Source organism: Pezoporus occidentalis, unplaced genomic scaffold, assembly GCF_034315485.1.
Source record: "Pezoporus occidentalis ecotype Australia unplaced genomic scaffold, CSIRO_AGI_Poc_V1 ctg318, whole genome shotgun sequence".
Lineage (NCBI taxonomy): Eukaryota > Metazoa > Chordata > Aves > Psittaciformes > Psittacidae > Pezoporus > Pezoporus occidentalis.
Window position 1 is genome coordinate 89,528 of NW_026915137.1, and position 15,074 is coordinate 104,601.

The 15,074-nt window shown below is 42.2% G+C and overlaps 1 protein-coding gene across 11 annotated transcripts in view; it reads right to left on the reverse strand.

Moving 5' to 3' along the window:
* Positions 1–15,074, reverse strand: part of CAST (calpastatin) — a 60,909-nt gene that overhangs the window by 44,809 nt on the left and 1,026 nt on the right. For 9 of the 11 annotated variants that reach the window (XM_062628489.1, XM_062628488.1, XM_062628490.1 and 6 more), the window contains exons 2-3: positions 10,601–10,666; positions 1,042–1,113 (exon numbers count right to left, since the gene is read on the reverse strand). In XM_062628489.1, the coding sequence (XP_062484473.1) occupies positions 1,042–1,113; positions 10,601–10,666 (138 nt within the window). The remainder of the gene's footprint in view (positions 1–1,041; positions 1,114–10,600; positions 10,667–15,074) is intronic. The other 2 variants (XM_062628493.1, XM_062628492.1) reach the window with 1 other exon arrangement.

The window sequence follows — 15,074 nt, forward strand, 5'->3', positions numbered from 1 at the left end:
ACTAATCCATATAATTAATCAATATTATTATAAACATTGAATGGATAATTCCATTAGACACTAACCGTTGTTCAAGTCTGAGACTTAGTTTGGACCCAGCTTTAGAGAGGCTCCAAAAGGAGTTCAGAAAGCAAGGGAGTCCACTCATGGTTCACTGGAGGGGCTGTCTTTACTCTATCCGTCTCTGGTCTCTGTGTGAATCTTCTAACTCGATTCTAACTCAACCTTCTTTTCTACATTTCTTCCATGCAGTAATTAATAAAGTGAACCTTGCCATCAAACTTACTGAATTGTGTCAAATCACTGTTAAACTTTGTTAAATTCCATCAAACTTGTTAAACTGTCAAATTATTATTTTACCTCAATAAAACATACGGCTACTTCTCTCTACTCTTGAGTGAGGTGCATTCCACTTGCACAAAACAGTGACCATCAACTACAGCCATTAGTTCACATGTAACCACCATGAGAAAGCATACTTTCAGCACCCTATTTCAAACTTTAATAATCTGTAAGACATCAGCACACTTAATGTGATCCCTGCTTCTCTTCAGGAAGCATGAACTGCGCTCCTATGCAAGTCATCTTTTAATACGTTGGATGGTAACTTCCTGACTGACTGAATTGTTCCAGGAGCTATGAAAGCAGAGACAGTTCTCACTGCTTCAATGTCATCAGGCCCATTGAGTAAAGAGAATCCAAACATCCAAACAATACTGAACAGTGAGAAAAGAACCATAGCCCTGTAAATCAAATGAACTTTGCCACTGATACCAATGGGACCAGGATTTTAAAAAATAACAAGGAGACTAACAAAGAACATGTGAAAGGAGAGAATGTAACCATGTCTATTTCTTCAAAAAGTCAGTGCTGGCATTTTGCTGACCTGCGCTCCTCTTTAATTTCAATTCACTATATAAAGAGCATTGTAGTGTTGCTGAATGCTGGCAAACGAACCATTTTCTGTCTCGTTGCAGGGAATGAAGTCATATCATATCCTTTTGACTTCTAAAAGAGACAATTCCTGTAAGTATGCATTACCTTAACAGCAGAAGGTGCTTCAATTGTCTGTGTTTTGAGGGGTTGGCTAACACTAGCACTTGCTGATTTCTTCTAAAAAAAAAAAAAAAAAGACATAATAAAGGTCAGAAGTGTTGATGAAGAAGGAGAAAAGCCAAGCAGAACTGCAAACAAAGCAGTATATAAAAAGGTACACTAAAAAAACTGTCCATTAGAACATTTTATACAAGGCAAGTCATCCAGAAATAATTTCTATGTAACTTTAATTGACAAAATTAATTTCAGTTTTGCTTAGCCCAGAAAAGGCTGTTATGTTGCACTTAAATCTGGGCCATTTCCTGCAGCAGAGTGACTCCATTTTAATTGTTAAAGCAACAGTAACCATATATACTTTAATGAAAAGTATCAATGAAAATAAGGTTGGTAAGCTATGCTGTACAGACTTAACTTGAACCACCACGCAGAAGTTAACATTATACCTCAGGAAGTAAAGATGTAAAGACAAAGGCAGAATAATGGGTTTTCTAGTCAATAAATATTCTTTCAACTGAAACAACAAAGCCATGACAACCTCCCATTTTTGACCAATGCAATGCCATTATCATCAAGTACCATCAGGTACCGCTGCAAAAACTCAGCAACCGCTGAAATCACACCTCACAAAGTCTGGATAAATAAGAGATTAGTAATGAATGCAGCAAAAAGCTTTTTCAGATTCTTGGAGGCAGCAGATGGGTAAGACCTATTCATTTCTCTGCTAAGCTGAAAATCCACAACACAGCTAAAGAGTACAGACTTACATTACCCTCTACAGACAGGGAAGTCTGCAGAATGACCAGAGGTTCAATAACCAACCTCATATGCAAACTCAGAAACACCAGTTTGCAACTGATGGGATGCTAGGTACTGTAACAGACTGAGAGACTCTGTCATTAAAGACCTCTTTCATTAATTCCACCTCTTGCTCTCCAAAACCAGGACAGCATCTCAGATAAACAAACTGTACATTTAAGTCACCCTCCATCCAGAGCCTGGGGCACTGGGCCACCCTTATGCAAGACTGACATCACAAAAATGTGGACCAGATTGACAAAAAGTGGGGTATTTACATCAAGGATTTCACACTTCACACTGGTGACACTGGGAACAGTGACATCCAAGTAAGACTTCACAGCTTGTTTCAAAAAACAAGTATAATAGTGATTTTTCCAGTTAGAGGGATGTTAGGAGTGTGACTACCTCCACCAGACACTCCAGTCCAGGCACTCCTGCCTGACCCACAGTGCTGCCCAGTACAGACCAGTACTACCCAGTACAGACCTGCATAGCTTCTGGGGCCCAGCCCAGCACCAGGCTGATTGGTGGGGTTCCAAGTTCATCCAGGAACAAAACTAAGCACATATCCCGGAGACAGATGAGCAGGCAGGACACTGGCACAGCCAGATGCACTGTTGTCCAGCAGCACCCACACACCCAACTCACCATAACAACCAGCACCCACAGCTGTGTCTCCTCCTCTGGGGCTCCAGAGGCAGGAGGGCACTAGTGCAATCACACACTCAGCACCCTCCAGGCTTATGAGCATGGGCACTGTTGCAGGTCCCCCCAGCACCGTCACGGCCATTCTGCCACCTTGGCACCCCTGCCCATACCCCAGCAATTTGATGCTACCACGGGTCCCCCTCGGTGCTTACTGCAAATATGCAGTAAACACAACCTCATCCCATCAGCACCCCAAACTCAGCACGGACCCTCTGCCCACATGACACCCCTGCCCAGACTGGGGTCTCCTGCTCACCACTGGCCCAGCTGCAGGTTTGCTGGTGAACACATGCACACCCCACACAACACACCCCTGCCCTGGGGAGGACACAGACACTCGGCTTCCACCCTGCAGCTGGCACCAGCACCAGGCTGTGATCCCTCTATGTCCACCTATCAGCTGGTACCATCCCACTGACCCCACCAGCATGCCAGACCCCCACCGGGCTGCCAGCCTCATCAGCTGCAAAGTCCAGCTCTGCTGCAGCCTCCCCAGAGCCCACCCACTGCTGCCACTGCCCACGGTCATTTCTGATTGTTGCCCCCACTGACACTAATTGCTCAGGTTTGGTATCTCTGCACTTCTGTCCCTTCCCTTCCTTACGCTTCCAGCTGAGGAGATAAATATCTTTATGCCCAAGTAGTCAGGATTGTTCTTATTGCAGCCTCCCTCATCTTATTTATATGACCAAGTAGGCAGGTTTGTCGCTATTTTCTCCTCATGGCTCCTTTGACCAGATGCCCCTAAATAGCAGACACTCTCCTTCCACACACCCTTCAACCCTCATTACAATGAACATTATTAATGCCCTTCAGAAACCAGCAGTCCTCCGGCCCTAGGTGGCAATGCTCCTGAAGGCAGGTGACAGAGGTGTGATGCACTGCAATTTTCTAGAGACAGTACGGAGATGCAGAACACTTTGGGTTTTACTGATGTAGTGCATTAAAGACTCAGTAGAAAGTATTAGACATAAACGCTTCAGCTTTTAAATAAGTTATTAAGTTGTTGAAGGAACAGAAAATTTTAAGTGCTACCCCCTTCCATTTTCAAAAACAAAAGGAAAAAAAAAAACTCAAAAAAGAGCAGACCTCAGAAGAGCAATCAGTACACCAGGTATACCTTCATTATTGTAGCTCCCAGCTTGCACCTCAGGCTCAACCTTTGGTTCAGGACCTCATGGTCATGGTACTCAGAGCTTACTTTTGGTACAGAAGTATTTCTAACATAATTATGATGCTCTGAAAATCCACAAATAAATTACTGTTTTGAAGAGGGAGTTTTTATAACACCTACCAACATACTCAAAAATTTCAGGCACAAGGTGTGGCAGCCTGACCCTGGCTGGATGCCTTGTGCCCACCCAGCTGGACAGGGGAGAGAAAATACAACAAAAGGGTTGTGGGTAAAGGTGAGGGTAGGGAGATGATTCACTAATTACTGTCATGGGCAAAACAGACTTGACTTGGGGAAATTAGTTTAATTTAATTAGTTGGCTTCTTTTATTACTAATCAAACCAGAGTAGGTCAATGAAGAATAAAACCAAATCATACAAAACCTTCTCTCCACCCCTCCCTTCTTCCAGGGCTCAATTTCACTCCTGAATTAACTACCTCCTGCCCCCACAGTGGCACAGGGAGATGAGGAAAGGGGATTGTGGTCAGTTTGTCACTAGCAGCCTCTGCTGCTATGTCTCCTCAGGGGATCACAAACTGTTCCAGGGAGAGTCCCCTACAGGGCACAGCCCTTCAGGAACTGACAGCTCCAGTGTGGGTCCTCCACCAGGTCACAGGTCCTGCCAGCAAACCTGCTCCTGTGGGCTCCTGTCTCCATAGGGCCACAGGTCCTGCCAGAAGCCTGCTCCAGCACGGGTTTCCTACAGCCTCCTTCAGGCCTCCACCTGCTCTGGCATCGGGTCCTCCCTAGGTTGCAGATGGATATCTGCTCCACCATGGGCTGCAAGGCACAGCCTGCCTCACCATGGTCTGCACCACAGGCTGCAGGGGAATCAATCTGCTCTGGCACCTGGAGAACATCCTCCCTCCTTCCTCACTGACCTTGGGGTCTGCAGAGCTGCTACTCTCATGTATTCTCGCTCCTCTCTCTGGCTGCAGTTGCACACACAGCTTTTCCATCTTTGCAAATATGTTATCTCAGAGGTGCTACCACTGTTACTCAGCCTTGGCCAGCAGTGGGTCTGTCTTAGGGGTGGCTGCACTGGGTCCATGAGACATGGGGAAGCTTTCGGCATCTTCTCACAGAAGCCACCCCTGTAGCCCCCCTGCTACCAAAACCTTGCCACATAAAACCAACATACAAGTCTAGCCGGTTTCCTCACATCCCCCTCCAAGCATGAGCTAGGAAAAAACCTAATAGAGTGAAATAAATCCTTGCCCTGAGCATGAACTTCTGTTAATCAATTAAACAGTATGAAGGAAAAATTGTTAATGTGTACATTTTTCTGTTTCATGGTAAGTGGAACAGCAATAAAGATACACAGGTAGGAGAGACAGGAGAAAAAGAAGCAAATAAATTCTCTGGAGTAGAGAAAGCCTACCTAGAGATAAGGTACATGGAAAGTTACGCCACCACAGCAAATCATTACGCTTTGCTGAATACTCATCACAGCAGGCTGAGGGATACATTTCAGTTCCCAGGGCTATCTTTCAACAGTAACTTCTTTGGTATTTACCCCTTAATGCATTTGTAAAAACAGAAAAATTCACCACATCATGCTGCTAGGTTCATCCTTCTTTAACACTTATTGAAATAATGGGTTTATGTGCTTCCCAGCATCCTCCCCACAATGCCCCTTCCAGGCAAACCAGCTCTGACATCCTTTATCAACAAATCCATTAGAGCTGTTCCCATCTTTTCCCCTTCCTAGAAGTGGAAAAGTTTTTTTTTCCTGTGACAGTCTCAGACACAATCAGCTGAAGAAGCACCTTGCAGCTGTACTCACATCTCCTTCCCAACCTGATAATAATAGGCTAATGAATTACCAAAGCTTAGCTTCTTTAGGAGAATCAAGAGCCTGCATAGAATTGTGCATGAAGGAATGAAAGCTCTGACATACAGGTACTTACAACTTACTCTTCCTTGTTAGCAATGGCTTCAAAACAAAAAGCCAAAACATTGTTTCAGAGTGAAATATTAATTCCCCACATTTAATAAAGGGGAGATAAAACATGTATCTCTTTGATATGTAGATTTTCTGAGGGAAGATATGATTAAGACTGATGTCTAGAAATAAGGATTAAATATTCATTTTGGACTATAACATTCAAGTGTTACAATACTGCAAAGAGAATGCATATAGTTGTTTTAAATTAAAAAAAAAAAACAAACAAGAAAAGAAAATCACATGAGGAAAGAACGTGCAGTCTCTTGTCCTAGAAATGCTTTTGACAATTACCTTTTGAATCTTAGCCAAAGAAGAACAAAAACAGGAAAGTGAGACGGGCAAAGAAGCTGGTCCTGTACTGCTCAGAAACCCTCCACTCCTCCACTGAGGATCACACTCCCCTGCAGCCACCAGGTGCTCTTGCGGTGGATAAAAACCCAACCAATGCAGTTTAAAATAAATAATTTGGTACCAAAATGCAAAGAAGCCTCACAAATGCTTCAGTCAAAGTTATTTATGCACTTCCATAACCCAGACTAGTACTGGGCACCCCAACAGATTTTTATCACTCATGAAGTCATTACTCAACGTTATACCCCTGGACTCCGAGTAACTGAATCCTGCATGACAAGCATCAGGATTAAAAGCTACCCCTGAAATCCTGAGGTCAGAGCAAAGAATCAGCTCCAAAAGGGCAGTGATGCTTCAGTGCCAATTAACATTGTCATCTTTTCAAACTAAAGAATATATTTCCTGTTAAGAATAATGAGCTGAGCTAGCAGTATGTATTTTGTCTACACTGCTGTAAAGCATGAATCAAAATGGCAGGATGCATTAGGAGGGTCTTGTTTCATACCATAGTCGGTAAAACTTGGCCCCATTCTAAGCTGGGGCTTCAAATTCCTAGAATATATGATTCTGTCTTCCTTTTAATACCGCATTTTTATGTTCAGATGCCAACAATTCACAGGCTAGTTTTTTAGACTGATACAGAAGCTCTCCTCAGTTTTTCCCTCTATGACAGTAAAAGGAGGATAGGTCTTTCCAAGGAAGGAAAATGAAATTTCCTATTCCATATACTTTGCAATAGCATGCTGCAAACATGTTGACTCAGAACCACAATGTCAACACAGTGAGAACACAGGCAGATATGCAAAAAGAGCAGCACATCACTTACTCTTACTGGATTCAGGTGCATCCAAGCTGCAAACATGCAGCAACTGCAAGTGCCTGAGCAACCCACCAATTCCAACAACAGTCTTTTCTGCTAGCATCTACCAGACACACATCCACAAGGAATTAAAACGTTTCATTAAAGCTGATTTAGCTCAAGAAGTCTCCTTCTTAGAATGTGAATTCAACAAATGTAAGGTTCTGACAACCAAGACATTATATCCTTGTGACTGGAACCTTTGTCTTTGAGCAATGACTAATACAACCATAACACACACACACTTTCATGGTCAACTATGCTAATAAAGAAGTGTGTATCTTCTTTTGATTACATATTCTAGCACACCTGCAGCTTCCAGCTCTGTCCCTCCAGCAAATCTTTCACCTCTGTCTACAAGACACCAGGTATAGATACACATATAGATAGTTGCTCATCATTGGACTAACAGATTATGTGTATTTCAACCTAAAGCTGACCATTCCTGTGGCAAGTAGATCCCCCAGTCTATCTAGACGTGCTTGAGTAACACCAGTGAAATAAGGCAAGGCAGTATGAGTGTCTTTGCTAACAGGTAATGAAGCAAAGATCAATCGGATCCAAGAGCAACATGGCCCTATGAAGCAGGATTATCACAGTCCTAGCCCCTCTGAAACCCTTCCACAATACCTTCTCTCTTGTGCTAGATGCAATGCACTGAGTATTAACGCAACCAAAGGACTTCCAAGTAACTGCCACAGGCTGCTGTGAAGGATCAGGGTTAAAGTAAAAAGGGTATATTAAATCTAAGGCCACATCTTAATTCTGTTCTCAGAAATTAAACAGACTAAATTTAGTATCCTAGAAGGAAGAGTTGGAACCCTAGTACTACATTAAACTTCATGTTTCCAGCCACTGAGCAGAGGAGGTGAGAGCTGGACCCTTGGGAAGAGTGGCAGGGAAGGACTGTGTCCTCCCTTTACTTTCCAGCCTGCGCAGCCATTCAGCAGAACAGAGGTTGCTGGAAACTCCTGAACTCACCTGCTGTCTGCCTCTTCCAGCCAGTCAGTTGGCTCTAGCTGTGCAATTTAAGTGTCAGCACCCTCCAGTGTAGTACAACAGAGTGGATTTTAGAAGCTGCATTTTCAAGTGAGGAGGAAACACAAACTGCAGCTGCCAGCCGTGCTACCAGTACCATGCAGAAAGGGAGGCCTGTTCCATGATTCAGATGGAAAGGCTCATGGCCTTCAGGGAGTTCATGGCTTCGCCTTTGAGCTTAGAGGATGCTGTTTATTACACACTGAGTGGACCAGCCTGGTACTTGGTGACCTGATTTCTCTTCTGTCCTACTGAGCAGTTGGATGACCTTAAATGAGTCAAATCCAGCTCTCTGTTTCAGCACCTCCCATTCCCCACATTTTATCTAAGTCACTCAGGTAATATGTCTAGTCTCCTCTGTACAACATTGGAAGATCTAAGGATGAAAGGACTGTGTGATAGTCAAGCAATAAGCTACTAGAAACAAAAAGTAAATACTTCTGGAAGGAACAATCTTATGAACTAACATCTGTTAGTACATCACAGATAAAATGCACATACTCCCCACTGTGATTGTATGTAATTCCAAAACTATAGTGTTATTAAATAGATCATCTTCACACTGGTAACTCCTAACTCTTTTAAAGCATTATTTTATCACATTATGATGCTAGAAATGGAAAAATGTAATGGAGCCATTAAATCTCCTCCACACCTCTGTCCAAGTACATGTCTTGCCAAGCAGGTTTTCATTTACGGAAAACCTGCTGGGTTTTTTTCAATCTACTTTTAAGTCTCTAAGAATGAAAGGCTTGAGAAGTCCGTTCTATGCCTTACACATTTTGAGCTCTCCTTGATGAAGCAGCTAATTAGCATCTCCCACTCACTATATACCCAAAGAATCAGAGGAACAAAGTCATTGTTATTTTTAGCTACACAATGAGTATACAGGCTTTTACAATTTTCCCTTCAATATGAATATGAATTCTTCAAAGACCTTCATGTCTTCTTGTCATTTTTATAATGCATTACCAAACCTTTTCTTGTAGGGAGGTGAACAAACTCAATATGCTAGACAAGGTTGTCTACAGGTATCTACAGATAGATCATAAATTTATGCTTCAAAAAGCAGGCGTAACCTCTGACTTTTAGACAATATATGACATTGAAGACTCTTAAGAAAGCTGTACAAAGATTTTAATTGCTATCTCAACTGCTTAAAAATATCAGAGTGCTTTGGAGGTGGATGTGAACCAAGGTGGGCCTGAACCTGTTCAGTGGGCCTAAGGAAAAGAGATTTGATCTACTTTCCCTTTGCGATTTGATCTACTTTCCCTTTTAAGTATTGTAAAGTAAATGAGGAACAAGTCAAATACAAAAATAAATTCACAAGAGGAAGCATAAATGCAGGATTCTAAGGACTCAAAAAGCAAAACCTTCTTTTACTAGCTAGAAATAATGTTCCCAGTGAAAGGTCAGAAGCAGTAACTCCACAACCCAAACTATGGGCTTCAACTCCCAGCCTTCCCAAGAAGTCAGCACTTCTATATTCAGAACAACATGCAAAGAATTTGGCATTAAACTTAGCATGTATAAAAGAACAATGCTATTTAAGCAGTAATTAAAACTGTCCAGAGAGGAAAGGAGGAACACGTTCTCAGGCTAGACAAGCCTTCCTTGGTATTTGGACAGGAAAGAAAGGTAATTGCTTTAATCATCCACTTCAGAGGATGGCAGTAAAAACATGCACTGGCCTTGATTTGCACTGCAGTTAAAGGCACCGCAGCTTAGACAAAGTTATTTTCCACATAGCTTCTGCTGTGAATATAGTACCAGGCACACCTATTTCTAGCTTCACTGTGTCAGTGACGGACATTTGAAGCCAACATGTAGACAGTTAGTAACAGGCATACATACAAATTCTTCTCTTTCTGTATCTAATGTTAGCCTTCCTCAGGGAAGGTCTGCTCCTGCTTGCAATAGAAGAGATTCTTGGGGAACTAATTATCAGTACCAGGATTCACATTCTGACTTGGACACCTCCTCTTTGTAATACCAGCCTGACTCACTAGCACACAAGGACCTACCTCCCAGTGGCTAACAATGAGACAGCTGACCTTTCCAAGTACTGTTCCTAACACTGCCTGCAACCCATATTGCTTCTGACTATAAAATTGCTTCTATAAATCCAGTGTTATAACCCAGCAGGGACTCGAACCAGTTCCTGAGGAAGCAAGGCAAATAAATATATTTTCTAAAATACAACATGGCCCACATATTTACAAGCATGCCAGGAAATGGCACAGACATCTGTGCAACATCTATGTATGAATTTGGATTTGTATCTTTGGAATAAAAGCCAGGATACTGACAGGGTGGAAAGCGTCACAGTGCACTTGCTTCATCCCTACTTCTGGACAATTGAAAAACTGGGATCATCAGATGCGTCCCACAGTGTACCTGCACTGCAGAACAGACATATCTACCAAGATCATTTCCATCAATACAAATGTGAAGTATTTGTGAAAGGATCAACAGAACAAAGAAATATTTCCAGCAGGCTGCTCAGCAGTACAAGACAGAGCTATACATTCCTGGAATGAATGAGTAACTACAGTCACCAGTTAATTACCTGAAAACTACCACTTTGCTGTCAAAACACAAAAACCTGTATGGGGTGGAATTCACTACCAATGATTCTTAGCATGTTCAAATACTTGAATTTACCTCTGCTACACCTGCTTCTTTCTCTCCTGATTTGGAAGAAGTTCCACTTGCCTTGTTGTCACCATGCTGTTAAACAGAGAAAATAAATGCGTAGTTAAGATCTTACAGTATACCTTCTATGTAGAGAAATTCCCAAACATCTTAGTGCATGTATGATGCCTTTCATCTACCACAATACGACAGAAGAGAACATCCTAAGTTTTCGTTCTCACTAATGGACAGGGTTTCTAAATGATCTGCTGGATATCTTCAAGCAAAATCACAGTCATGAAGTCATGCCAGGGCAGTACATGTAACATGATTACTCCTGTGACAAGTTCTGGAAGATATTAAGCTTATCAGTCATTCCTCACCAGCCCAGCACTCTTCAATACTGGCTTTAGAAACACTGTCAGTCCCACCAGCCTCAGCAGAAACTGAACATCTCTCAGAGAGACCAACACGATATACGCTATCATGAGCACTCCAACACCTGCTTAGGCACATTAGAATGCTCATTATGCCCAGCCTTCTTTACCTGGAGGAAAGCTGTTACTATTTTCTCCAGAATTCTGCTGCTGATATGCAAGAACTAAATGCTGTAGCAGTGCAGACACAGGTACACGTTAGGAAATACAGTTCTTCTACATCTTCCAAACCTCCTTCATCTTACATCCCCTCCAGGACCTCAAACCTCTGCTTTCATCCAACCTTATGTGCAATCCCATCTGCTGCCCAAGTGTGGCAGTGTACAGAAGGACAGAGTTTGTTCAGCATGCACACTGGCATCCAGCGCATGCTTTACTCTCTGCATCTCTGGTGAGCGGTGAATATGGCCCCTCAGAAAAGCTTTTTCAAAAGCAAATTGTTTAATCTTTAGAATAGTAAAAAACGAAACATTTTACCATGAATACAGAAGTCGCTGTTATCTGATAGCTAGCGTTAACTTCCAAAAGCAACTGAGACACCTGGGAATGAAGATTCATGTCCAGTTTGTTTTGTTAAGTAAATAGAGGAGATTATTTGAGACCCATTTATTCCTTCTGTTTTGAGGACTGAGCAGCAGGAGGTAAAGTTTGCTAACCCACTAATGTAATGAGTTTGTACAGGTTTTTCTTTACATGGCTACAGGGAGAAAGTAATGATCCGTGTATGATTGCACTATCTTCAATAGGAACACGTTCAAGCACATCAGCAGACATGCTGGGAAAATATTAAAGCTGAACGAACAAGCAAGACTAAAAAAGAACTAGCATGTGTCTAATCTGTTTCCACTATTTTGGTCTATGACAACATTTTCAAAAATTGTTTTAGACAACCTCTAACAATTCAAGTTTTTAAAATTAGTTTGGGCATGAGTAAGATACTTGACAAGTTTTAAAATTGAAAATACTATTCTCATATTCCAATTGTGCCTCTTCAGAGGAAAAACAGTCCTTGTAGGTTGTTGTTTAATGTAAGAGATGAATTGACTCAGTGTCCTGTAATAGCACTTTCAGTATAGACACAATTAGCCTCATTATCTGCACTTTTTAGTGATACAATAAAAGCGCACACCACATACCTCTGAAAGCAACGTCAGTAAGTGCGTTTTTGCTTACAAAGTGGTAAGTCCAGAGCCAGCACTGCTACACACTCAGGAGCCACAGCTCCTGCCCAGCAAAACTTTGTTGTGTGGACCAGCCCTCTTCCTAAACAGATACCCTTGGCACAAAGTGCTACCTAGATTCAGCTACTAAAACAAGCACGCCTTTCTGTACCCTGCACATATTTTACTGCTTTTATCCATTTGCTTCTTCAACATTGGGCATAGCTTTAAAAGCAGCAACACCATTTAAAGCTTAGATTTTTTTTTTCTTTTGCTAAAACAACTCCAGAATGCAGGAGTCTTACATACCTCCTACAGAGTGTGCCAGGCTTTTACCAGGGCCAAATCTGGTGTTACTCTTTCTCCCTAATCCATCTCCTTGTCTTCACACCAAGGAAACCCATACCAGACAGGACCACAGCATCAACAGGGCCTCCGGTCTCAAGACTACAAAGAAGAAGATAACACTGTAACAGCAAGTCACAGACAGAGCTCGGAGTGTGCCCTCTTGGGTGCCAAGACTTCTGTGTTTGCCTGCCTCAGCATCCACTTTTCCTCTTTTCCCATCCTCAACTTGACAGCTAGGCACAGCCGTCTATGCTGCTTGCAGAGGGCAGGACAAGGGGCCTAGCAGCATTCCCTCAAGCAGGGTATCAAAGCCATGTCCCAGAAGGACCCCAGAGCAGCTTCACTGGCCAGAGAGAAAAAGGAATGGACCAGGACAATGGCCACAACTTTGCTACCCCTGAATTCGAGTGAGAGAGAGATTAAATGCATGCTGTCTTCCCTCTAAAAGGCTGTGCCAAGTAACACCTACAAGAACAAGGCTGTGACTTAAAGGCCAAATACTGTTCATCGCGTATGGCCTGACCAAAGTAATTTTCTATCCAGTAAGTTGGAATCACGCACTGTGTGCACATTCATCACTGATACTCTCTGGACTTGGATAATAAAAGAGTCTATGAAAGTATTACCTCACTTTAAAGTCTGCCATCCTGAGGAGGTAACCTGGGAATGCAACTTCCTAACACACCTTCTGAGAAGACCATGCTGGTTCCCTGAACTGCTGATGCTTGAGACAAAATGAGACCCTGTTTCAAAAATGCCTTTCAGCAGCTCTTTTCTGCTCTGTATTTCCAAGCTTTGAACCTTCTACTGAAAAAAAAATAATAATAAAAGCAAATCAATCAATCTGCTTAGCAAGAGACTAAGCAAGCTCAGGTTTTCCAGAACAGTATGCATCCATCACTCTTTTACATTATCAAGTGGATGACAGAGTTGACTTTTCCTTTGACTCTTTCTTTTTTCCACTCATCTTTCCTTACATTGCCAAAGAAATATATCCATAACCAGGCAGAGGACAGGAGCAGCTCCAGGTCTGTCACACAGACAGTGGGCATGAAGTTGAAGTTACATTTCTAGTTCAACTAAGGAATTAACAACAATTCCTTACAGTTGTTAAGTTGGCCCAAAATATTTTCCATCTTTACTAACTAAAACTGAAACACATAAACCCACTCATAATCACATGTTCAGAAAATACAAAGAAGTATCATGAACCAGAACATTTATCCTGAGATATTCATCTTATTCAACAGTGCACAAAAATCTCATGACACTGTTGTTTTATAGACACAACTTTAACTTCTTATACAAAGAGCAACTAGAAAGAAACTGGCCTCAGTGAAAAGCACAGGGCAAAATTCTAAAAACTGAACACATGACTACATTCTCAGCCCATGCTTACACAAATCAGACCTCAACTAAAAGTCTTGCATCAAGAAATTCCTACTAAACCTCAGGAGCCCCATAAGCATAAATGAACTTTTGGTTCAAAGCCATTGAGCAGCATCTCAGAGGACTGCAGTGACAACACGCTCAGTCACTGGGTAAGAAGGGAAGCCTCCTTGCAAGCCTCTCAGATTAAGTCAACCAACTTTACACTGCAGATATTAAAGGAAATGCATCATTCCATACAGAGAGGAATCTGACCTACTGTTTTCAGTTGAAACTGAGAATGCAGCAGAGATCGTTGATGCTGCTCAGGAGACTGCCAAATGGAAAGAGGTGGCAGGGGAACTACAATCAAGCAATGTAAGGAATGGAAAGGTGAAACCTAGATTCTTATTACAGCCATCCTGTTCTGGTTTAAATACACAAGCCAGTAAAAACCTTGGTAGAGAGACCAGTGAATCTTTTTTGCGCCTGTTCTCTCTCTCACCTTTTCTGCTTTCCTTACTCATCCTTCAGGAAGGTCTCCCAGGCAGAAACTGTCCTGTGCACTGGGCCAGAGCACGCTGCAGTCCCACACACAGGCCTGCAGGCGCTATTCTGGTGCCAAAACTGTAACCACAGGTTTACAACAGAGCACGTGGGTCAGTGGTTTCCTTACCTGATCACAAATAGCAGCACACTGTCTTAGCATCTTTTTGTACATTGGATTCAGTGACCCAGGACAACAGAGGCCTTTAACATTCATGTCATCACTTAACGCAGCAATTCCCAAACATTCCTCCCTGTAACTTGGTGTCCTCCACCATACTGTATCACTGATTTGACTTGACACAACGAACAATACTCAAAAACGTTTCAAAATGCCTATCTAAGCTACTTACAGCAATTTAAAATTTAACAGATACTATTTACCTGATTATATATTCAGGAAATACATTATGTTCCCTTCTGAAACCCACCTTACACAGTGCATACTTTCCATAAAACTTTAACAGAACACAAACTTTTTTTCACTGCTCTGTAAAGAGACCGTTTCCGCATATGACTAATAAACTGTAAAGAAGACTTTCAACAGCAATTGCAGGTTTATAATGACTAACGACCTAAATCCAGCCAAACCACGTGGAGCTATGAGACAGCTATGGTTTACTCAGGGAGAATCTAGCAAGAGAC